The 26591-nt window shown below is 32.7% G+C and overlaps 2 protein-coding genes across 3 annotated transcripts in view; one reads left to right on the top strand and one right to left on the bottom strand.

Moving 5' to 3' along the window:
* The window catches only part of LOC132758256 (tRNA (uracil-5-)-methyltransferase homolog A-like), a 193563-nt gene that overhangs the window by 15384 nt on the left and 151588 nt on the right, over positions 1–26591 (bottom strand). Inside the window, exon 1 of one of the 2 annotated variants that reach the window (XM_060749816.1) lies at positions 4100–4238. The exons of the other annotated variant lie outside the window; for it this stretch is intronic. The gene's annotated coding sequence lies outside the window, so the exon portion shown is untranslated. Of the gene's footprint in view, positions 1–4099; positions 4239–26591 lie in introns of those variants that run through there. 2 annotated transcript variants of the gene reach the window in all.
* Positions 6892–26591, top strand: part of LOC132758255 (uncharacterized) — a 20817-nt gene continuing 1117 nt past the window's right edge. Inside the window, exons 1-11 of the mRNA XM_060749815.1 lie at positions 6892–7068; positions 17066–17166; positions 17863–17975; positions 18406–18589; positions 18786–18890; positions 19619–19695; positions 23110–23223; positions 23973–24069; positions 24371–24539; positions 24818–24909; positions 26192–26359. Coding sequence (XP_060605798.1) covers positions 6981–7068; positions 17066–17166; positions 17863–17975; positions 18406–18589; positions 18786–18890; positions 19619–19695; positions 23110–23223; positions 23973–24069; positions 24371–24539; positions 24818–24909; positions 26192–26359 — 1308 coding nt within the window. The 5' untranslated portion in view covers positions 6892–6980. The remainder of the gene's footprint in view (positions 7069–17065; positions 17167–17862; positions 17976–18405; positions 18590–18785; positions 18891–19618; positions 19696–23109; positions 23224–23972; positions 24070–24370; positions 24540–24817; positions 24910–26191; positions 26360–26591) is intronic.

The following is a 26591-nucleotide window of genomic DNA, read 5'->3' as shown; positions in this document are numbered from 1 at the left end:
TTATAATGGATACTGTTGTATCATTGGAAGTGTTTGTAAAAATTGATATTTTTTTGTAAAGCCTTTGTTTGTCTCTTTGAATTCCATACAAAATTTATTTTTTCACACCTGTTTTTAAGCCTGTATACAGCATACTGTACAATTGACAACTTTTCAAAATTTCTGTTGCAGGAGGTTAATTATGAAACCTACACCAGAAGACTGAGGATTCTTGCATCATCAGCCCCTGTAGAGCATTTGTTTTTGTGTTGCGGGGTAATTTTTCTGTCCTGATAGATGCAGTCTGACTGACAGACGATTTCATGAACTTATGATGCTTAAAGTGCAATGCTAAAATATGATAAATTGATGTGACAGTAACTAAAAGTGTGTTAAATGATGACTGTTGATGAGCTGGAAATCCTTTGTGTATATAATTGTATATTAGTAATATATTAAATAGCATTAAGAAAGATTTGTTTTTATAGTTATACATTGAATGTAATCAATTATCAATCAATTACTTTCTTAAAGTAATTGTAATTTAATTGATTACAGAGGCAAGTCTGAGTAATCAATTGTAATCAATTACAATAAAATCTGAAAGTAATTGTAATTAAATCAATTACTGATCAATGTAATCATCCCCAGGTCTGATAGATATAGAGGGAAAACGCTGACGAAATAAATGTATAGAACGGGAGAATAGAAAACTGTTATGAATAAAAAAATATCTGGCTTCTACCATGTATATAATTAATTTATATCAATTAACTTTCTTTAATTCATAATATTTTTTAGTTTTATTTATATTTTATCCATTAAGTAAACAAAAGAAACTTTCTGTAAAAATACCAATCAACTAATTAAAGTATACACGTGTCACCTGTGTATTTGACTTAATCACGCATCAACACTTGTATATTTCAAGTAATCATACATCTCACCCTTGTACAATTAATAAAGTGGCTACAGAAAATGCGGACAATATAGACATATAGTGAAAAGCGGACGATATAGATATAGAGGGAAACGCTGACGAAATAAATGTATAGAACGGGAAATAGAAAAACTGTTATGAATAAAAAATATCTGGCTTCTACCATGTATAAATTAATTTATATCAAATTAACTTTCTTTAATTCATAATATTTTTTAGTTTTGTTTATATTTATCCATTAAGTAAATAAAGAAAACTTTCTGCTATAAATACCAATCAACTAATTAAAGTATCCACGTGTCACCTGTGTATTTGACTTAATCACGCACCGACACTTGTATTTTTCAAGTAATCATACATCTCACCCTTGTACAATTAATAAAGTGGCAGTGATTTTTTTTCCAATTTTCAAAACAACCTGTGGCTTTCGAAAGGGGAAAATATTGCGCGATAAAACAGAAAAGGGGGAAAACCTGAAATCAAATTCATACAACTAAAAATGTAATATACCCACACATTTTATATAAAATTTTGATTTCAATTCAATTTAGCATGCATGGTACATAGCAGAGGCTATCTATAGTGACAGATTTCTGTCTTCTAGCTGATATAAGGCATTTTAGGGGAAAATATAAGCATTTTTAGGGGAAATTTTACCTATTTTGGGCTAGGGGAAACAGCCTTTATTCGGCTGTAAAATACAGTGAAAAAAATCACTGAGTGGCTACAGAAAATGCAGACAATATAGACATATAGTGAAAAAGCGAAAGATATAGATATAGAGGGAAAACGCTGACGAAATAAATGTATAGAACGGGAGAATAGAAAACTGTTATGAATAAAAAAATATCTGGCTTCTACCATGTATATAATTAATTTATATCAATTAACTTTCTTTAATTCATAATATTTTTTAGTTTTATTTATATTTTATCCATAAATTAAATAAAAGAAACGTTCTGCTATAAATACCAATCAACTAATTAAAGTATACACGTGTCACCTGTGTATTTGACTTAATCACGCACCGACACTTGTATATTTCAAGTAATCATACATCTCACCCTTGTACAATTAATTAAGTGGCTACAGAAAACGCGGACAATATAGACACATAGTGAAAAAGCGGACGATGTAGATATAGAGGGAAAACGCTGACGAAATAAACGTATAGAACGGGAAAATAGAAAACTGTTATGAATAAAAAATATCGTTGCGACAACAAACTATGGGCGAAATAGGTGGGTTGTTGCTAACCGAGAAAGTGCCCGCTTTTAATGAACTAGAAAAAAGATGGTGTTGTAAATTTCCACTCGAACCTGCACAGTCACCGGCCTGCCAAATACACCACAATCATCATGACCACTGGGTAGCATCGTTTAATATAGATAATCAAATTCATTTAATGGACAGTTTAGGCAATGATAGACCAAATGACAGAATAATACCAAACGGCTTGAAAATTCAATTATCCCAGCTTTATGGATCTAATCAATCATCAATAGCAGTTAATGTACCAAATGTTATCAAACAAAATAATAGTGTAGATTGTGGATTGTATGCAATTGCTTTTATTACTTCTTTTTGTTTACGTAAACGTCTTTGTACAGATCTTATCTACGATTCATTCTACATCATTCTACACTATATCTATAGCGCCCGCTTTTTTCCAATATATCTATATCGTCCGCTTTTTCTCTATATAATTTTATTGTCCGCAAAAATAGGGCAAAGAGCGGACAGGTTCAATCAGGTAGCATGTTGTTGACACTTAATTGTCGTTAATTTGCAACACGTGTCCGTCACAAGAGTATACGTCTACTCTAAATTTCTATATCGTCCGCTTTTTTCCTCTATATCTATACTGGCATGCGAGCAGTTCCCGTACAGAAGCAATACCCGTATTTTTCATTTAAACGCTTGATTTTCACTTGCATTGTTAAAAAAGTCATTTCAAATCAAGCAGATACATAAACAAAAAAAAATCTAAGTGTCAGTTCGACAGTACATATAAAAAGTCTCATTTTAAATCACTTTCACCTGTGCGTCGTCAAAACGTGACCTTGTTTTCTCTGGGGGATTCCGTCATTGCGCGCATGCGCAAAAATACTTACACGCGAGGCTTGTTAAAGGGTTTTCCACTAATACCACCTGTTTACAAATAAGTAGGCAATGTGATGAAAACTTGTTTAATTATCAGAATTTTGACCAATATTACAATATAAAATAATTTTATGCCTTTGATGCGTAAAATATCATGCATACAAGAATGCTATTGCATGTGAATGCGTTGGGGTAACGGTACCGGGTAATAGATATCCGCGTTTAGTCTACGCTCTATTTCCTGAATTTCATCTATTTATCTCTAAGATAATGGTCTGTTCAACAATTGTAAATGAAAAATAGGTCCGATATAATAAAATTGTATAATTATAATGGGTTAGATTTATTGTACGGGAACTACTTCTCTTCATACAAAATAATGGATAATTTCGGTACCCCATATGAGGCCCCATAAGGAAGGGTTATTCTATGTTTAGAACATGATGGAATTTCCATGATTTGTGTGACGAGCCGAATATTGATGTGTAACATTCAAATTTTGGTGAGTGCGCGTAATAAAAAATGATGTTTAAGTAACTATGATTTTTGTACGGGAACTGCTCGCATGCCAGTATCGTCAGCGTTTTCCCTATATATCTATATTGTCCGCAAAATGCGTATCATGTTATCTCTAGCTAAGTGCCGACACGATTAATCAGTAGCGTGTTGTTCACACTTATATAATTACCGTTAATTTGCAGCACACTTCTGCTTATATTGTATCAATAAAAAAAACAGCATGTCATTACCAATAAGTCTAAACTATATATCTATATCGTCCGCTTTTTTCCTCTTTGTCTATATTGTCAGCGTTTTCCCTATATGTTTATATTGTCCGCTTAAGGCGTCCGCGTTTTAGACAGGCCCGAGGGGTCTAAACAGCTAAACTGGAGATTGCCTTGCGATATATTCCTAATTTATGTCGCGAAATCATGTGACAAAGTAGTGTATCAACTGGTTGCTTCAATGTCATACTAATTTATTAATTAAATTGGTTTAAAGTTTATTATCTACATCTTTTTAATCTTTTAAAATAATGTTTTACATAAACATAAGTGGAGAATACAGTATAATTACATGAAGGAAATTATTGGAGTGATGATTTTTCAGCTAAGAGCCATCCAGTTCCGTACCATCGGATAAAAGGTCAGACTATACTATAGATTTTCCTTGACTTACATGAGAAATCCTTTACAAAGTGTGGTCGGTATAGAGATACTCTGTAATTTGTCAAATATAAATTTTTGTTAAACAAAGTCAATAGTAGCAGACGACAGAAAATAATATATTATTTTACCATTGAACAAAGTAAGAAAATGGCAAATATGTTATTCATCATCAAACTTTTATGATAAAAATGCCATTTTTGTTTGTTTCAATAATATCTGTAGTTTCTGTAATTAAATAGTGCCTCGATCCCACCCTCCAATCAGACGAGTAAATCTGGGTTTTTTTCTTCATTATAAAGGCATCGTATTATCTACTAGAACGGACATGGCTCTGAGCACATTGCATGGGATGGTTTACTATTGAAGCAGTCATAGACCAGAGAAAGCTAACTTTCCTACAAAAACTGTGTACTATACCAACACACTACCTGTCAAGAAAACAATTTAATTACAGACTTAACTTATTGTTATGAAAGGTTAATGTAATCAACGCGACTTTGTTCCAGAAATATGCAGACTATTGTACAAATACGGATTATTCCATTTCATTTCTGTCTACATGAAACATGCACATTTTCCATGCAAATACTCGTGGAAAAATACTATTAAGAAGGCAATTACACATACACAAAACAAGATGTGGCAACAAAGAATTAACAGTGACAGAGATTTTGACAGATTTATAGCAGTTCATCAATGAGTAACGCCTTTACATTTATGGCTGTTTTCAAATACAAACAGTGAGATTAAACATGCTATAAGTGCAACGAAAATAGTTCTATATCGACAGTTTTATACAAGTTATTCCTGTACAAAATGTCTACAAGAAACTAGTGATATAAACAGACATATCTTAGCTGAATGTGATACATTAACACGTGAACGAACACGCTTTACACATTCAATTAATCAGAAATTTAGCTCTGAAGTTTGCAGCTATTTTCTTAGAATTAACTCGGAAGCATTCTTGCGAGGACTCTTTGATTCTAATTTATTGGCTGTCTTTGGTATTAATCCAGAACTCCAAAAAGGCTTTACCAACCTATGCTGTAAATACGTTCACGACCTAACGATGGAATATAAAAAGTAATCTCTACAACATTCTAATAACATTCTCCATGAGAAGATGTTTATCTTAGACTTCTATAAGGTTTTAAATGCAATATAATAAATCCATACTAAATGTTCCTTTACATGACACTTATATTTCGTGTTTTCGATAAGTTATAAATGCAATCGGGAAAATATTTAGTAAAAGTGCATTAAAAATATTCAGTAAATACCATTATGTCGAACATTGACAATATATCATGTGCTTATTAATAAGTTAACATTGTGTATGCATGTTATAAATTCTATATAATGTAACTCTATATTTAATGTATGACATTGTGTATGACATGTTTTTCGTGTATATCATCAGTAATCGTATGTTATTATGTCATGTTCTCATGTAAATATGTTAATTAATTGTTATATCAGTCACTGAAAAGTGGAATAAAAGATTATATATATCATTCATCAGTTACGATAACCAGGGTCTTTCAAATATTTATTTGAAAGACCCTGCGATAACCAATCTCTCGCAGGTCGGCATCATATATATATGAAAAGCTCTAAATGATATTACAAATGATTGATGATTCGACATCAGCAACATTTATGCTTACGATTTTGTTTCTGAAAATTCTTACTTGTATATATTAAATTATCAATAAATATTTTTAAAAGATAAATCTGCTTCCGGCTTTATTTCTTATATTTCTCTTTATAACCATTTTCATAAATTAAGTGTCCCTAGAAGGATTATTATTGGCCTCGGCCCGGTGAATTTTCGTACTATTTGTTCTATAGTAAATCAGTCAAATTTGAGGCTTAATTCTGGATTCCACTGTTCTTAATGAATTATATAATGTCTTCAACTTTAAACATTAACACTATCTTAGTCCAATGAGGCCCAAAATATAATAGGTTAGCCATCTACTTTTTTCAGAAATCTTCATTCTGTTGTAACACTGTTTAAATTCACCACTTTAAAAACTCCTGACAGCTGGTGGGTAGTACATCTTTAATCCTTCCACCAACAAATGAGTTCCTGGAGAATACACAAAAAACAACTTTTAAAGTCATCATATAACACACAAAAACTACACACATGCAATAAATACACTTTAATTATGACCAATCTAACTAGAGATGGCTTAAATTGGGCCATTTCAAAATTTTAAAGAACTACTTTCTAGACTACAATGGGTTTCGGTCTAATTCCGTACCGGGTTGAGACCATTATGTCACAGATTTGTCTAATTTAAAAAGAAATAGAGAAAACGTAAAGACCATTTTAGTTCAAAATAGACCTCTGTTAGTCAATAAAACAACGTTTGTCAGGTTTTGACATACTTTAACAAGGCATAGGCATGCCTTTCTATACTACATGTAGTTATGCAGGAATTATTTGTTCCATTTGTCAAATTTAACCAGGGCTGCAGAGGGATTATAAGTTAAAAATAAATGACCAAATTAATGGATAACGATAAAAAATAAATAGGCGGAACTTTATTATGTCGGTAAATGTACTTTGTACAAAATAGATATATGTAACTGCTTACTGTACTATTGAATATCAAATACATATACATGTATACATGTTAATGTATTAATCGATGGCGCTGACCGACGAAGTCGGAAGACCGAATACCGTCTATTAGTTGGTCTTAAATTACCGGTGGCTATGCAGAATAACTTTTTCTGTAGAAACATCAAAAGTGTGCGAAATTAATTTCAGAAGCATGGATCCGTCTCCGCACAAAGATAAATACAAACATAAAACTGATTCAGTCAGCAAAATAAAAGAAAGAAGAGGACAGGAAGTTGTTTGTAAAAATCATTTAGTAGAACATCATTTTTAGGGGGCAGGGGACCTAAAAATGAACAATTTTGTATTTCAGTGTGACCAGAAACACAATTCCAAATATTTCAAAATCTGTTTCACAGGCAGATAACCAGTTGCACAGCATTATTCAATGATATATGACATACATTTGAAGAAAATAATAGTTTGCATGCATTGCTCCTTCAAAAAATGACTGACAGCAATTTATATTTACCCCCACCCAGCCAAAATCACACCTAAATATACCTATATGGGCAATCTTCATGAAGGTGCAGCATACTCCAGAATCCGCCCGATTCCTTTAAAAATATCAATAACACGCAGTGCAAGCCATGGCATTTTCAGAAATGACCAATAAAGTGTCTGTCATACGTTTAGATTTTTCACAAAATTTATCTGAAATTTCTTACTTGTTTGGCGCCAACTGTCAAAGCTTGATTTTTAACTTTTTCACCTCCATTCGGAGAGTCAGAAATACATATATAGCTACCAAAATGCTTAGTTTCGGGTAAAAACCCAAAAATACTTCTCATTTCCTACACACAAACAAGAAAGAATTACAATGACAGAGAAATATCAGAAGTTATCAGTACCTTCAAAACACCATGTCTGAGTTATTAAAAAATTTGACCGGGGCCATCATTCGAATATGTCCCCTGCCCCCTTAAGATTTTTTATGTGATTCGCATTAAAGCGTTTCCTTTTATTAGTCCCCTACCGGTTTACCGGAGGGGACTTTAGGTTTACCCTCCGTCCGTCTGTCCGTCCGTCTGTCCGTCCGTCAGTCCGTCCGTCCACAAAACTGGATCCCGCGATAACGCAAAAAGTACTGAAAATATTTTAATGAAACTTGATATATGGATAGATGGCAGTATGGAGATTATGCACGTCTTTTTCTTTTCTTCCTATGTTGAAAATTCTGGTTGCTATGGCAACAAATAGACTGAAAATATGGCTAATTTTACACATAACCTGGATCCCGCGATACCGCAAAAAGTACTGAAAATATTTTTATGAAACTTGATATATGGATAGATGGCAGTATGGAGATTATGCACGTCTTTTTCTTTTTTTCCTATGCTGAAAATTCTGGTTGCTATGGCAACAAATAGACTGAAAATATGGCAAATTTTACACATTACCTGGATCCAGTGATAACGCAAAAATTACTGAAAATATTTTTATGAAACTTGACATATTGGTAGATGGCAGTATGGAAATTATGCACATTCTTTTCTTATCTTCCTGTATTGAAAATTCTGGTTGCTATGGCAACAAATAGACTGAATTTCAAGATTTCTGTTTCTAGTTTTTCAGTTTTTTCACTATTAGTTCTTTATTTCTTAAGGTATTTTCTTCAAACTTTAAATATAAGTTGCTAGTCATCAACCACATCATATGTGACAAAGTTTACAACTCTAGCACAAAATTTATCAGAATTACCTCCCTGGAACTTAAAGGAATAGGAATGGATGGATTGATGTCTGTCTAATATAAATATTCATCATTTAAAAAGAGGAACCATGACAGTTTTCCTATTGACATCAACCCTATAAGAGAGAAATTCGTGTTTTAAGACACTATTTTTTACTTGAGAAATAAGTTCATGGGCGCCGCCATTTTGGCGTTCTGTCATTCTCGCAAGACAGACGAGACCGAGATTGTGACGTGTTACACCCACTTCCGGTATAGGTGTACACGCTGGTACAACTGAAATATATCTTGATGAAGAACTTATTAATTTTATTGCGTACATTATATATTATTTATGAAAACATCATATGGAACTGAATTGCGTTAATTAATTAATTGAAGACGCCGCGACATTAATTATCATTTGTCCGATATTCAAGCTTGCTGATGATCCCACCACATGATTTAAGCAATGACTGCTTAATTTTCAAAGATAAACCATAAATTTAATTTGGGTACTATGAGAAACTTCTTCAAATTGACGATATATCCTTTTATTTTGTACTTAATTTTCGCTAGACAAGCTGTCCAAATAGGGTACATCGCCGGTCATGTATCTTTTTTTCAGGTAAAATCCAATATGCTGAGGACGCGATTTTCCGCCATTGACGCTAAAAATGAGAATGGCGCAGGAAAATCGGCAGCCAGACTAATATCGCATGAAAACAAAACTGTCCGTTAGGTTATTCAGGCACCCAGTCAAAACTGGTACCAACAGCAACAGGTTGCCCATTCCCCTATAATTACGCATATTCTCGGGTTTATCCAGTTCCCTAAAGCTTTTTTCCACGTTATCTACTTACCAAATTCCTTTCCCCGACAGATACGCATTTCTACTACCGTAAATTTAATCCAATAAAACAAAAAAACAAAAATCTACTTAATATTTAAAATGATTATTGGTAACTGAAAAAAAATATGTTGCTATTTTATGACGTGCTGTAATTTACTACAGTATAATTTGACAGGTGTGGAACCTAATTCCCCCTAAGGTCATTCAGTTCACTGATGAAGCGTAAAAAAAAATAGATGTCTATTTCGTATGGAATGCCGGTAGGGACATGCCACTTTGCTTATTTGCTAACTACTGAATTGCTTATTTGCTAATTGCTGATTTGCCAATTTGCTTATTTGCTAATTGCTGATTTGCCAATTTGCTTATTTGCTAATTGCTTATTTGCTTATATACATTAATGTAATTGTATGATATTGTCAGGAGACACGTCCGACTCGCGATGTTCTTGTTTGTTATGACATAACAAGTCTTTGTAGACTTTATTTCAAGTTCATGAACCAATATCATGTTATAATGTTTTTGTTACTTATAACTTGTGACAATTATGATCAATCCATCATTACCTAAAATATAGGTAGAAAGACAGATGGATACTTTTTATTCAATTTCGAAACAAATAAATTCAGTTTAAAAATGTAGTTGTTTTTTTAATTATCTTGAGTTTCAGTTTTCGCTCCACTATTCAGAGAATAGGGATGCTATTCTACCCACCAAGGCATTGGTTTTCTTGGTAACTTGTTTTTCTGTCATAATATATCTGTTACTTTTGCTGATTCATGCATCTTACTACAACTTTGCATCAACTTTGCTTTACAAGCATGCATACAAAGTACATGAAAAAGCTGTGCCCGTTATATACTCAATGTCAAGGTCACCAATGTATTGTACTACGAAGCCTTTGTTTTTCTGTCATATCTCTGTTACTATTGCTTATATCTAACTGTAACTTCACATAAGCATTAAATAGGCAGCATGCATACACAATATTCAAAGAGTCTTTGTCCATTATACCCTAGGTCATGATCATGGTCATGGTCACCTGATGGCATGTAAAATGTTCAACATGAAGAAATGGAAAAGTGTAAAACATTGAACCAAAGCAAAATGTTGATGCACACACAGACATAAGTGATCTCAAAATCTTACAGAGCTAAAAACGAAGCCTATTGCTTAAGTGCAAAGACAAACACACGTGTTAAGCATGCACCAAATGTATCATTCGTGATACTATGTGTTCATACCACTAAAATGAGGCCCTCTGTGACAAATCTGCTGAGAATAACGACATTTTATATGCCATAAAATAAGAAATAGTTTTGTTTTCAAGTTCTTTTATTTTCAATCTTTTCACCAATAATTTTCACTTATATATGACTAATCAAGTGTTTATTATGCCATTAATCTCTGACGTAAGCTGCACAAACAGATCTATAGCTGCAACACATTATAAGGCAATTCTCAAGCACAGATGCTGGCGGGTCAGATCCTGCCCCTATCGTGATACGCGTCTGTTAACACTACATCAAAACTATTTTAATATTTATTTAAATACGAATTGGACATTAAACGATAAAACCATTAAGTACTTTATTGAGACTTGGTGGTATATGGTATTTTTTCATACCGGATTATGTAAAAATTGCTTGAAAACCAGTTTTAACGATGTCCAATTCGTGTTTACTTAAATATTTTAAATAGAGTGTTTACATGGGCACGTATCACGTTGGGGTACGGGATCTGACCCCCAAGCGTCTGTGTTCTCAAGGACATGTCAGCCATCAGTTGTAGACATGTATCTGCGTAGGCATCACTGCAACTAAATTCATTGACCAACAGTATTCTTGGAAAAACACTGAATTTACAAGAACACTGTTGGTAAAAGTTAACAGATCTGACTCAACTGATTGTCTGTAGTCAGATTTCCATATACTTCCGTCACAGTGTAAACTTTTTCTATTGCAAAAAAGCAATATAGCAATATGCAAATAAGCAAATACGTAAACCAGCGGTTAACAAATAAGCAAATTAGCGATTCAGCAATTGGCAAATAAGCAAATTTGTTGTCAAGCCTATCAGCCATTGGCAAATAAGCAAATCGGCAATTAGCAAATAAGCAATTCAGCAATTGGCAAATAAGCAAATTGGCATGTCCCTACCGGCATTCCATAATTTCGTCATTAGAATATTTGACAAGGGTGATTAACCAATCAGGGCAACATTGTGCGTGATCAAAAGGTCTGTCGGCACAGGAGCAATAAAAATCGTCAGTACACAGTTTGACAGGAACATTTGGTGCAAATTAGGAACAATTAAAATGGACAATGCGCAGTATTAGACATAAGTAGTAAGAACCAGCAATTGTGTGAATAAATTATGCAAATTAGATTTTTGAGCAGCTAATAAAAATGATTTGCCTGCAGTTAATATTAGGCTACGATTACGATGCGCAGCATCATACGTTGACAGACATGTTAAGAATTTACTTTTCAAAAGAGTTGCTTATATTTTTGAAATGCGTACATCAATTATAACATATGTTCACACCTTTAAATTTGAAAGTCAGAATCAAACTGCAAAAATTTAATTATCGTATAAGTACCTAATCTCACACCCAACCTATTCTCAAACCTTTCATTCATGTGCTGTTATTTTTTTACTACAAGTGACTATGATGTCCTGAACTTGTGTGCATAAAAGCTTAGTTTCTGACAGACATGTCTGCTGATGTCAAATGAAAACAGTGCATAGGAACAAATATTTACATAACATATTTTATTACATAGCGTAATTTCATACAAATTGCTATTACCTTTGTAAGTCCCATAGATACACCATTAACTATTTGTGAAAATGAATATAATAGACAAAAATATCTTAAAGCAGGTAACTGCATCGTGTAGGGTACTTTATTGTCATGTGATAGTCATATAACAATCACTTCGTTGGCTAAACTAAACAGTAGAATTTTAGAGATACTTGAAGGGGTTTGAGATTAGGTTCTTTATTTTAAGAGGCCATGTAAGTTTTAAAACAGAGGGTTGTGCTTTTCCAAGATGGAAATAGAGCTTTTTTAATAGTTGAATTTCAGCAGGTACGTATATTAACATAATATATATACCTGATTTCAGTCAAATTTTACAGAAACGTTACATAAAGATTAAAGTGCACATATGTAAAGAATTTTTATAAAAATATATTTTTATTTACATTAAAAGACCTCTTAAATGCTTAGAGGTTTGAGAACTGGTTAGTCCACGATATATGTACTATTAAGAACACGTTTTAGTAGGGTTTTTATAATGGAAGTGGCTAGCGTACGGGCCCGTACGGCTAGCCAAGAGTTTTAGCCGTACGTGAGTCCGGTACGACTAGCAAGGACACCCTGTATTGGCTAGCCGTACGGCACTTTTCAAAATTTTATGGAAGTCGAAAATGCATATGTTATTTTATGACTTTAAGCGAGGATTTTAACCAAGAAACAGCATTAATTGTCTTCGGATGTTAACTTTTTAGAGATTAATCGCCTTGATCGCTATATATATATCGATCTTTGTCATCGCAAGATGTCGAGAAAAAATAGCCTTTGCTTGCATTTACACCAATTGAAATAGTTTACAAAATTTTGATAATAATCCTTTTTTGTTTCATTAAGTTTAATTTTCGACACCTTTAATATGAAAAAAAACCAACAAACACTGAAAATGATTGTTGTTAGGCTCTTGATAATTGCGACAATTACCGACCGTACTGTAATGAAGTTTGTCCATCAAGGAAAGTTTGCATGTTCCGTGAAAGGCATTCTAAAATTCTATTGTCAGTCCCTGGATAGGTTTTAATTAAGGCTAATTAATTGATTGACTGTGCTTTTATGTTCGATATTTATCTACTGTTTTGAAAATTATATAATTATTTTTTGCATTTCACCGTTTTTTTCCATTCAATGTTCTTTTTATTTATTTATTCCACTCCGATCATTTATTATTCGATCCATGTGCTTAAAATTAACAAAAATGATTTAATAATTCATACAAATAAAACAACAAATGATAAGCATGAAAATCAACAATTTTATAACGTTCGACTTCCATATAATTTTGAAAAGTGCCGTACGGCTAGACAATACAGTGCGTCCTGGCTAGTCGTTCGTGACTCACATACGGCTAGAACTTTTGGCTAGCCGTACGTTTCTTTATTTTTTATTATTTTTTTTTTTTATATTGTTACGTATTTTGAACCATAAAAAGAATCTCCTCTACACCTCCTGTGAAAATTAAATTGTCTGGTCAATACTTTATTATATTAATATTTCCTTACGATTCAACTAGATTTATCATGAATCTAAAGATGTGGGGAAATGACATCACGCGCACCTGTTTTTATACGGCCAATACACAAACATGGCCGCGCTTACTGATTTGTAGAAATCGGTGATTTAGCGATTTTAAATTTTGTTATCATTCGTTTAATACTATTATTTGGCGGCAGAAAATTTGCAGATTTATTATTTATGGTATTCTTTTTCTGAAATCAAGTTTTTATTCTAACCTTGTCTTTCCCTTTAAAATTTTCATGAAAAAACATTGTTTTTTTTAATAACTTCTTTTTTTCTGAACGTATCTACTTCAAACTTCATATAAATGTTTCTTATTATCACTCAACATTTGTGAGTGTTCAATACTCTAGCAAGACTATTTCCAGAATTATGCCCCTTTTGAACTTGACTTTTTTTTGAGAAATTGGTAATTTTCTTCAATTATGATAGGATTTTCTTCAAACTCCCACATCATAATAATATGACAATAATATGACAAGGTTTATAAATCTAGCATCCATATTTCCAGAATTATCTCCTCCTTAAACTTTTTATTTTTCTTATTCGTTCTTCTAACTTTCATTTACTTCAAATTCAAAATAAACATTCAATATTCATACCTTCATTACTAATTGTTCTTTGTTACACTCACATCATGTATGACATGGTTATCTCTTTTTTTTTAAAATTTTGCTTTAAAAATGTTATATTTTGATAACAGGGATGTTTAAAAAATAACTTTAGAGTGTCCTTCAGTCTGTCTGTCTGTCTGTACATAAAAACTGTTCACTGTGATCACTTAAAATAGAAACATAAGTGAATGGCCAATGGCCCTTCAGAATGTTGCTTGGGCTCTTACCGGTAGGGGACTTATGGATTGCTTGCAATACTATGATAATTGCTTGTTTTCTTAAAATATGAAGTTTTTCGCATTAAACGTTAACTTCGAAAAGTGTGTATTGCGGTTACTTTGTATTTAATCAAAGATTTAAAAAAGACCCTATTTCAGGGGAAGTAACTATTACAATGACCATGCCTGTTATATGATTTACTTAATATCAAGTGCCAGGAACCTGTGAGATGGTCATTTTTCTGTATTCCCACCTTCATTTAAATACCATAAAGTATTTTCAGAGTATTTAAAGTCTTTTGGAAGGAGATTCTAGCAAGAAAAACAATATTACAGCCAGCCACATTTAATGTCCCAAAATGAATTTTTACAGCAAACCAGACCCCATTTACTTTGGCATACAGCTAAAAGTGCAGTAAAGATACCACTGTTGACTTATATGACATTATATACATTTGTAACAATTGAAAGTGCTCAATTATGCATTATTATGTCAATTTGCACAATATAAAACTGTTTAATCTGGATAAATGTGCACATTCTGTGAAGTACAGTTTTTGCCAAAATTCCAAATTTTTATTACCTCCTTGACTTGAAAGTCTACTTACTCTACACAACTTGATAAATCCTACCAGTCACTTCAAATTTTGACTAACAAGTGTAGAAGGAATGTTTATGGGCACATTTGGTTCAATTCCAACACATTTTTTAAATTTGAAAATTTTCCTTAAGGGGGCAGTTAAAAATGAACAATTTTGTATTTCAGTGTGACAGAAACACAATTCCAAATATTTCAAAATCTGTTTCACAGGCAGATAACCAGTTGCACAGCATTATTCAATGATATATGACATACATTGAAGAAAATAATAGTTTGCATGCATTGCTCCTTCAAAAAATGACTGACAGCAATTTATATTTACCCCCACCCAGCCAAAATCACACCTAAAATATACCTATATGGGCAATCTTCATGAAGGTGCAGCATACTCCAGAATCCGCCCGATTCCTTTAAAAATATCAGTAACACGCAGTGCAAGCCATGGCATTTTCAGAAATGACCAATAAAGTGTCTGTCATACGTTTAGATTTTTCACAAAATTTATCTGAAATTTCTTACTTGTTTGGCGCCAACTGTCAAAGCTTGATTTTTAACTTTTTCACCTCCATTCGGAGAGTCAGAAATACATATAAAGCTACCAAAATGCTTAGTTTCGGGTAAAAACCCAAAAATACTTCTCATTTCCTACACACAAACAAGAAAGAATTACAATGACAGAGAAATATCAGAAGTTATCAGTACCTTCAAAACACCATGTCTGAGTTATTAAAAAATTTGACCGGGGCCATCATTCGAATATGTCCCCTGCCCCCTTAATTCGATTTTGCAGAGGGAACTGTTCGCTCCATTCACTGTTCGCCCTGAAATAAGAAAATGGTGCAAAAAAAATAGATAAAAAAGTAACAAAAAAGAGAAAGAAAGAAAAACACTACCCCCCCCCCCCCCCCCCCAAAGAAAAAGACAAAAATTTTTTTTATATAGATCTATAGGCCTATAAAATTATGTGAATACAGAGCAATTATACAAATAATTATTTACACCTTGACAAAGAGGTTGAATAATGTTATACCCAATCAGGCTTATATGCAATACACCGGATGACTGTTTCTGAACTAGCAGACGACAGGCTAGTCTTATCAGTAGAATTGCGAGTAAAGAGAACTGGTTGTGTATCTCACTGTATACTCGTGTAAAATGATCCGACTTGTGGTAGGTTTAACCCTAGGTAGTCAAAATATATTGATGTGCCAAAGCTAGATTCTGAGATATTTTCTTTCTGGGTCAGAATCGCGCAAGATATTGCCCAGACACAAAAAAGCACTTTATCTCGTCGTGCAGTACAATTAGTTGGACTAGTTTAACCCTAAATTTAAATACTTTTAGTGTCAAATGATGTGTTGAAATATATACTAAGACAAAGCTAAGATCACAAGCTTTTCATTGGCATAATAAATTTTAAAAAAGACATAAAATGCCCCAAACTAGCAGTTTAAAAATGGCTTAATTTGCATTGTTTAAGCATTAGAAATATTGATTTTACTTGGAGATAAGGGAAACATTTAACAACTCGTATTTTTTCACTCAATATACCTTGGTTATTTACTTGGTTCATATAGAGACTGTCATTGAGTGTATTTTAGTCTGATATATCAGGTAGTATAAACATCTCAAAGCAACATCATATTTATAGGACTAATATAACTTGTTTGTCCCTAACTTTATAAACAAAGTCATTGCACATAAAATATTTTAGCCAATGTTTACTTAATATTATATATGTGTGATATTTTGGCAATACTCATCATGTAAATTTTAGGCTGATCTCAATGACACTCCCACACTCATTAGGGAGTTAGATAAATGATATAGATATATTGAAAGCTGCACTGGACATTTTAATTTACCCCTATTTATTATTTTTGAATTGGCAGTCAACATTGTTCAATACAATGTATGTATGTACAGGTGAGATTGTTTGATGATTTCAGCATTGAGAAAGGAAAAGCGTGAGAAGATTGTGAGTTCTAAAAGGTTGAGATTGGATGCTACACACAATGCTGATGGTGATCATGGATTTACAGAAGATTCAGTATGTATATATTTTATTAGTTACATTAAAGTATTCTAGACAGTATTAGACTGTTGATAAAATGGTAATTACTTTTAGAAACAATTGTAAGTTACTATCTTACTTCAATAATATTGTAGTACTGTACACAAGACTGTTAAAATATATACAAGTACTTATTATTTGCTGAGCCTGTATATTGTACTAATATCTGTGTTTATTAATACGTAAAGTAAAGGCAATTACAATTTTATCTTTATTACATAGAAAGTGAAGTGACCTGTTTCTATTTCAAATATTTTTTCACAGAAACTGATAAATGTGCAAGTGTATGAAGTGTTTGGTTAATGTGGTACCGCACTGGCTAAATAAAATACCAATCTGACCGATTATTATAAAAATATGGTCTGACTATTTTCTTTGTACATATATTTGTATTAATGCTATACTTATTGTTTGTAGAGTCATATTTTCATTCCTTGACAAATTTAGATGACTTGAACATGTTATAAATGCTGCTAAAACTGTGAGGAAGTAGCTTTCAAAAGATCTTTGAATTCTTAAGCATAATTTTGCTTTGACAGTAGTATAAAGCCAGTCACCATACTGATTGTTGTCATACTTTATTTTTTTATATTGATTATCTCTGATAATTCAAATTGACTGTATGGTTTAGGAATGAAGAGTTTATACCAGTCAAATCATTTTATCTCCTAGGTGATAGAGCTAACAAAGAAGTTGCAACACAGTGACCCAGATAAACTTAAGCACTTGAGGACATTAAGACAAGCTTGTGCTCAGGGAACTCAATACATTGATGCTTTCTTCAAGTAAGACACTTAGTTTTATGTAAAATACTATTTAATGTTTTGATTGAACTGCAAAAGCCAGTATTTATATATTTATATTCCAATGTTAAAATCATAACATATTTGACAAGAAAAACAATGAGTCCTGTTGTCATTGTTAGCACGGCACAGCAAAGCTAAATACCCCCAATGTTTACTAAAAATAACTTATTTAAATATACAAATCACCTTTCACCATAAACTATTTGAAAAACCTTTTGGTGATAAACTTTGTGAGATATATTGCCATCAAATTTATCATAACATATGTCTTATTAGGGACTCATTGCTAGGAATACAATGTCTGTAGACCTTATATTCACCTTACTTAGATAGTTTAAGGCTGGCTATTATTTCTGTTAATAACGACATAGGTTTTACTTCATTACTCTATAACGTTTATTTCTTGTAGGGTTGAGAATGGCTTGCAGTGCATTGTGGGATTTTTGACAGGAAGTGATGTTGAATTACAACAGGAAGCAGCATGGTGCCTGACAAATGTATCAGCTGGATCAACAGATCATGCCATGGCTGTGGCCAAGATGGCTGCACCTTATCTTATTACATTTCTCAGTTCCAATAACCATTCACTTCAGGTATATGCTTGATGTATTTGTGATGATCAGATTTCAGGAAATCAACATTATACAAAGATAAAAGATAATAATAGATAATACACATGTTTGCTAATTATCCCTGGATACCTTTATGTTGCATTTTTATGTAGTATCTTATGTTTTAACTTAATTGTTTTTATGTTTTAATATTAAAGTAACCCCTATATACTTACAGGACCAATGTGCTTGGGCTTTAGGGAACTTGGCAGGGGACAGTCCAGATTGCAGAAATTTGTTGTACGACCAGGGTATTGTGTCTCCACTTGTCAAATTATTGCAGGTATGATTAATAAAATGTTACTGCTAGTTGAATTGTTTATGTTATATTAGCACAGTATTGATCTTCTTTTAGTTTATACATTATTTATTACAGGTATGAATGTTACTAACCACTATTTTGAGTCCCCTTCCTTGAAATAGCTGGTTTTATATAAAGAGACATGATCTTATCACTTGAAAAGTGTGTGGCCGGTATATCTATATGGCATTTATAAACAAAACTTATGCATAGGTATATTTAGTGGAAATGTTTTGTGTCATACGGCTATGATTTAGACAATACAGAAAAGATAAAACTGAGAAAACACTTGCAGACTGTAAGGTTTGAATCAACAACCTCTACCAAATAAGGCCAATACTTCATTCATCTTACAACTAAATTAATTATGGTTACTTACTTTTGCTAGCATAGTTACAATTTACTTAAAATATTAGATATATAGATCTAATTCATATTTAGTCATGTGAAATTGACAAGATACTCGCAAAGTGGTAATGAATATAATTATGACCAGTATGATGTATGCATAATTGACATATACTTTGAAAAGTTCTTCTCTCCATTCAACATTAAAGAAAAAAGTATGAAAAATAATGTCCTTGACATTGATATCTCAGAGAAATTGAAAGGAAACTTTTTCACACCACAATATCTTGTGTGTTGATAAGCAGATGCATAGTTTAGGATATTTAGTATAACAATTTGACAATGACAGTTTCTGTTTACAGTCTACACAGCCAGCAGTAGTACAGTCCTCAGCATTTGCTCTGTCAAACATTACTAGAGAATCACCAGAAATTACCAGGTAAACTTGTACATCCACAGTTCTTTTATAATAGAGAGAGATAATATTTAGCCACTGTTTTTATTATATTTTACGTGTTTTTATGAGTAAAATGGTCTTCCAAGTAGCACATCTGAAAGTTTAGTTTGAATGATCACAGATTTGAAATTTGAATCTAGAGTTTGTTTTACATTTCAAGATTTGACATTTTAAAAATGGTTGATAGCAATATCTTCCAAATCTGACTTAAATTGATTTTATGCTCAAGAAAATTTTTCAGAGTATCATACAACTGTTGCTTGTTTGTCCTTCAATCCTCTGTTTTTTTTGTGCCCCCACGTTAGTGGCGGGCATTTAGATTTACCCTTGTCCGTCCGGCCGTCCTTCCGTCCGTCCGTTCACTTTTGTGTCGCACATAACTCAAAAAGTATTTGACCTAGAGTCATGAAACTTTACAGGAATGTTGATCAGCATGTGTAGTTGTGCACCTGGGTATTTTCGTCTGGATATTTTTAGTATTTTCAGAGTTATTGCCCTTGACTTAGTAAAATTTTGCAATTTTCAACTTGTGTCGCATGTAACTCAAAAAGCATTTGACCTAGAGTCATGAAACTTTACAGGAATGTTGATCAGCATGTGTAGTTGTGCACCTGGGTATTTTCGTCTGGATATTTTTAGTATTTTCAGAGTTATTGCCCTTGACTTAGTAAAATTTTGCAATTTTCAACTTGTGTCGCATGTAACTCAAAAAGTATTTGACCTAGAGTCATGAAACTTTACAGGAATGTTGATCAGCATGTGTAGTTGTGCACCTGGGTATTTTCGTCTGGATATTTTTAGTATTTTCAGAGTTATTGCCCTTGACTTAGTAAAATTTTGCAATTTTCAACTTGTGTCGCATGTAACTCAAAAAGTATTTGACCTAGAGTCATGAAACTTTACAGGAATGTTGATCAGCATGTGTAGTTGTGCACCTGGGTATTTTCGTCTGGATATTTTTAGTATTTTCAGAGTTATTGCCCTTGACTTAGTAAAATTTTGCAATTTTCAACTTGTCGCATGTAACTCAAAAAGTATTTGACCTAGAGTCATGAAACTTTACAGGAATGTTGATCAGCATGTGTAGTTGTGCACCTGGGTATTTTCGTCTGGATATTTTTAGTATTTTCAGAGTTATTGCCCTTGACTTATTAAAATTTTGCAATTTTCAACTTGTGTCGCACGTAACTCAAAAAGTATTTGACCTAGAGTCATGAAACTTTACAGGAATGTTGATCGGCATGTGTAGTTGTGCACCTGGGTATTTTCGTCTGGATATTTTTAGTATTTTTAGAGTTATTGCCCTTGACTTAGTAAAATTTTGCAATTTTCAACTTGTGTCGCAGGTAACTCAAAAAGTATTTGACCTAGAGTCATGAAACTTTACAGGAATGTTGATCAGCATGTGTAGTTGTGCACCTGGGTATTTTTGTCTGGATATTTTTAGTATTTTCAGAGTTATTACCCTTGACTTAGTAAAATTTTGCAATTTTCAACTTGTGTCGCACGTAACTCAAAAAGTATTTGACCTAGAGTCATGAAACTTTACAGGAATGTTGATCAGCATGTGTAGTTGTGCACCTGGGTATTTTCGTCTGGATATTTTTAGTATTTTCAGAGTTATTGCCCTTGACTTATTAAAATTTTGTAATTTTCAACATGTGTCGCACGTAACTCAAAAAGTATATGACCTAGAGTCATGTAACTTTACAGGAATATTGATCAGCATGTGCAGTTGTGCACCAGGTATTTTTGTCTGGATTTATTTAGTATTTTTAGAGTTATTGCCCTTCACTTAGAAAATTTTTGCAATTTTCAACTTGTGTCGCAAGTTACTCAAAAAGGATTTGACATAGTCCTTAAACCTTATGGGCAGGTTTCTCAGCATATTTAGATTTGCACCTGGGGTTTCGCTTGTGGATTTATTCAGTACTTGTAGAGTTATTTCCCTTGACTTAGTAAAAAGATTGACAGAACAGTTGCGCGGTGGGGGCACCCGTGTCCTATGGACACATTTCTAGTTAGTCCCCTACCGGTTTAACCGGAGGGGACTTTAGGTTTACCCTCCGTCCGTCTGTCTGTCTGTCCGTCTGTCTGTCTGTCTGTCAGTCCGTCAGTCCGTCCGTCCACAAAACTGGATCCCGCGATAACGCAAAAAGTACTGAAAATATTTTTATGAAACTTGATATATGGATAGATGGCAGTATGGAGATTATGCACGTCTTTTTTTTTTCTTCCTATGTTGAAAATTCTGGTTGCTATGGCAACAAATAGTCTGAAAATATGGCAAATTTAACACATAAACTGGATCCAGTGATAACTCAAAAAGTACTGAAAATATTTTTATGAAACTTGAAATATGGGTAGATGGCAGTCTGGAGATTTATGCACATCTTTTTTCTTTTCTTCCTATGTTGAAAATTCTGGTTGCTATGGCAACAAATAGCCTGAATTTCAAGATTTCTGATTTAAATTTTTCAGCTTTTTCACTATATGTTCTTTATTCCTTAAGGTGTTTACTTCAAACTTTAAATATAAGTTTCTGGTCATCAACCACATCATATGTGACAAGGTTTATAACTCTAGCACAAAAAATATCAGTATTACCTCCCTTGAACTTAGATTTTTTAGGGGAAAAAATGTTGTCTTTTTTAAATAACTTCTTTATTTCCTAATGTATCTACTTCAAACTTCATATATATGTTTCTTATTATCACTCGACATTTTTGAGAAGGTTAAATACTCTAGCAAGACTATTTCCAGAATTATGTCCCCTTGAACTTAGATTTTTTTTCGAGAAACTGGTATTTTCACTCCAACTTCTTCATTCCTTATAGGATTTACTTTAAAATCCCACATCGTAATAATATGACAAGGTTGTATAAACATAATTTCCTTACTAAGCATGGAAACTTAACACATTACTGTGATATAGACAAACTTATTTTATTATGTTTTGTGGTCGATATTTTCAAATACAGACTTCATCCTCAAATTCATTATAAATGGCAATACACAGGAGTGTATGACAATTAAAGAACTTTTTGAGGGACCGGTAGGGGACTACTGTATTGCCCGCAATACTATCAAATGCTTGTTTTCTTCTTATTTTCTTAGCTGCTTCATGTCATGGCAGGTTTTTTGATATTTAATATGTATATACCTGGCATAGAACTCTACTGTTGAATAGGATTTGAGTAAGATATAGTCAAATGTCATCAAGGAACATTTTTCTGACATCTTGTTATCCAATGATTTTCTTGTTATACTGACAAGGGCAATGACATAAAACAACAGAGACTAAGAGTACATGTAAGGCAACTGGCTGGGGTGATAAAGCCAAGCAATTGAATGAAACTTATTTGGTAAATGACCATCATGCTGTTTATATTTCAGAGAACTGGTAGAGGCAGGTATTATAGACATGCTGCCAGTATTTCTAAATACAAAAGAGGAGAATAGAGCCACCTTGTCTGAAGTAGCTTGGATACTTACTTACCTCACAACTACGTGAGTACATGTAGTTTAGTTTTTAAATCGTCTTGAACATAAATAAACATAACTTTCGTCATTTACTTATTTAGGCATATTATTGAAGTAAACTTAAAAGCTGTATGTCTTTAAATGAGTTGACAATATTTCAAAAACTTAGATTTAAAAAAAAGATCATCTGTAACAGAATATGGTCAAAATAATTCAATGTTAGAGGAAATTACTTAATTAGTGTCGGTATAAATTCCAAATAATACAGGCGACCTACACAAAAACAATTTTAATTCAAAATATTACTGTTAAAACTCGAATTATCTGAGTATTTAAGAGCCAAGTGAATGTTTTGTGCAAAATATGCCTGAATCTACTATTTTTACCGCCAGATATCTACTATCTCAAATTTTTACAAATGAGCCGCGTCACGACAAAACCAACATAATGGGTTTGCGACCAGCATGGATCCAGAACAGCCTGCGCATCCGCGCAGTCTGATCAGGATCCATGCTGTTACCTATCACTGTTTCTACTTGTTATAGGGTTTGTAAGCGAACAGCATGGATCCTGATCAGTCTGCGCGTATGCGCAGGCTGGTCTGGATCCATGCTGGTCGCAAACCCATTATGTTGGTTTTGTCATTGCCCGCTCAAATACTTTCTGTGTTGAATTATAATCTTGCAAGCTTAAACAATTCATTGTCTTAGTTGTAATGTATTTGACAAATGTCCTTACGAAGCATGTATTTAGATGAAGAATTTTAATTGTTACAGAGGGGAACATGTGCCAGCACTAATAGAGAAAAGTATTTTGGCATTTGTTGTCGGTCTTCTAGTGAAACTAGTAACAGAGAATCCAATAGATGTACAGGTAAATAATTCACCTATTTACTTGAGTTTTACTTATTATCATCAATTATGACATCATGTATAATACAATTCATTGATATGATATAATACTGAATAATTAATTTATTTAACAAGTAATTGGTGTGCTTTAAACTATGCTGTGCATGATTGTCAAACTTTCTGCAATATTTCTGTAGATTTAGTAATACTTCTTACATCTAAGAATATTTGTATCATAAGCTTGTGAAAAATGAGCTGTTTGTTTTATCAGATAAAATGTACAATTCGTTTGCTAACAATGGAATATTTCTTACAAATTGTAGACAGTCACCCCCCTTCTTCGTTGTCTTGGTAACATTTGTAGTGGACCAGAAGAACATTCTCTGGCAGCAGTAGATAACCCGCGTCTGCTACATACACTAGGAGTTTATCTAGATTCCAGTATTAACCATATTGTGAAGGAAACTCTTTGGGTATTCGCAAATTTGTCAGGTTTGTTATTAAGTTATTATGTATCTGTAATGTAACAATTTGAATTTTGATAACTAGGTGAAAAATGAGTTGGGATATTCCAGTACCTCTTTGAATTATGCTCAATGTCTTCCAACTGCATGTTTAAGTGATTCATCATAATCCTTAGTTAAACACTTGTGGATTATCTTAAACAAAACTATCACTTCATTAATAAAATTAAGAACTGTGTGATATGTCCCTATTGAGCTATGTTTGCAGATATACTTGTATGATATCTGATTTATTTATGTTAACAGGTGAGCCTACAATTGCTACCTCTATTGCTTATAGTCCACTTCTAGAGAAGTTAAAAGATAAGCTCACAGATGGACATGACATCAAACTAGAGGTACAACTATCATCTCATAACTTTACATCATGACATTGTTGTTCAATTACATGTACACCATAAAGGCTTATAAGTAGACTGTAACAATTATTGAATTATAAGTATACTGTAATTGTTTCATTAATGACAATAATGTGAAGCTGCCAGACAGATTCCAATATTAAAGTAAAAGGTTGATAATACTTAAACCCATAACTAAACTTGCTGAAATTGTGTACAGTGTAACTTCCGAATTCTGGAACTTCTGAAATCCGGAAACTTCTAAAAACCGAACAATTTTTTCGGTACCGATTTTTTCCCTTCTTTTTTCTATTAATATATTACTTCTGAATTCCGGAACTTCTAAATTCTGAATTCCGGACGATATTTTCGTAAAATTAGAGTCAAATCAATGCAATTTTACCTCCAAAAACCGGAAAGGTGTGAAATACATTGTAAATCGAGAATGTTTACCCTGCAGGAAGATTTAATCTCCCTATCGATTGTTTACTAATTAGCGGTGATCGTGTAATTTGACACGCGTTAAAATCACAAACTGTGAAATTGTATTTTGAAGTGATGCGGTTAATCAAAGTAATTTACAGCGGTCAGTCAATTTGAAGTGTTTATTAGCGGATTAAATGACAATTAAATGGACAATGTATGCAGCAAACGTCTTTAGGGATTTTATTGCATTTGATATAATAATTAATTAACTAGCATCGGACAATATGTAAGTTTATGCAATTAAAAACATTTCTACAAACTGATAGAAATTCAAAAGCATTTGCAGGTAAGGTAAAAATGTATTCTTTTCATTCACATGTTTTTCTTGATTTAAAGACTATTATATATGATATTACAGTAATGGCCACATCTTCCTTGACATTTAGTGATATTAAGTGGCTTAGTCTTGGCCACATAATCATAATCCTCTGAATTCCGGAAACCTCTGAAATCCGAACTTTTTTTTGACAAGTCCCATGGGTGTTCGGTTTTCGGAAGTTACACTGTAATACCAATCCTTACTGGTTGCAATAGTTGATAACTTTTATTCAGTTAAGGCTATCCATTGAACAATTTTGCTTTATGTCTTAGTAACATTAGTTTGTTTTATTTTTGCAGTAGATTGTTACTAATTATTTGACTTTAGAATGCCTAAGATACTATCTAAGTATATAACTTGTTTTAATTATTCTTTTGTGTTACATGGTCTCATATATAAGTTCTGTATTTGCCAATGAACATTGTCAATGTTTATGATCAATATTCGTATATTTTCTATTTTACTGGTATATTTCAGGCATTGTATGTGTTGAACAACCTGGCATGTCATGGACAGGAGGCATGTGATTACCTGTTAGAACAACATGTATTACAGAGTGTTATACCTATATTAAAATCACATGATGTTGAACTGTTAAACCTTAGTCTTGGATTCTGTGAAATGATCCTCAAGATAACAGAAGCTGTAAGTTTTTATCATAGGAGTAAACCACTTAAACCAGATTTCTTGATTTTGTATTTGTCTTTCCTATTGTTTACAAAATGGCTTATAATGTGAAACAATTTTATTTCTTGACAACAGCAAAATTCAGTTCTATTAATATCTTCCAGATTATTATTCTTAATATTTCTCCCAAATTTTCTTTAGAATTCATAAGCACTTTAGTCTTTGTAACTAGTATGTTAATTCCATTGTA

The sequence above is a fragment of the Ruditapes philippinarum genome, unplaced genomic scaffold (genome assembly GCF_026571515.1).
Source record: "Ruditapes philippinarum isolate M1 unplaced genomic scaffold, ASM2657151v2 ctg1473_1_1_1_1, whole genome shotgun sequence".
Taxonomy (NCBI): Eukaryota; Metazoa; Mollusca; class Bivalvia; order Venerida; family Veneridae; genus Ruditapes; species Ruditapes philippinarum.
Note: the sequence above shows the minus strand (reverse complement) of the source record. Positions and strands in the feature narration are given on the sequence as shown.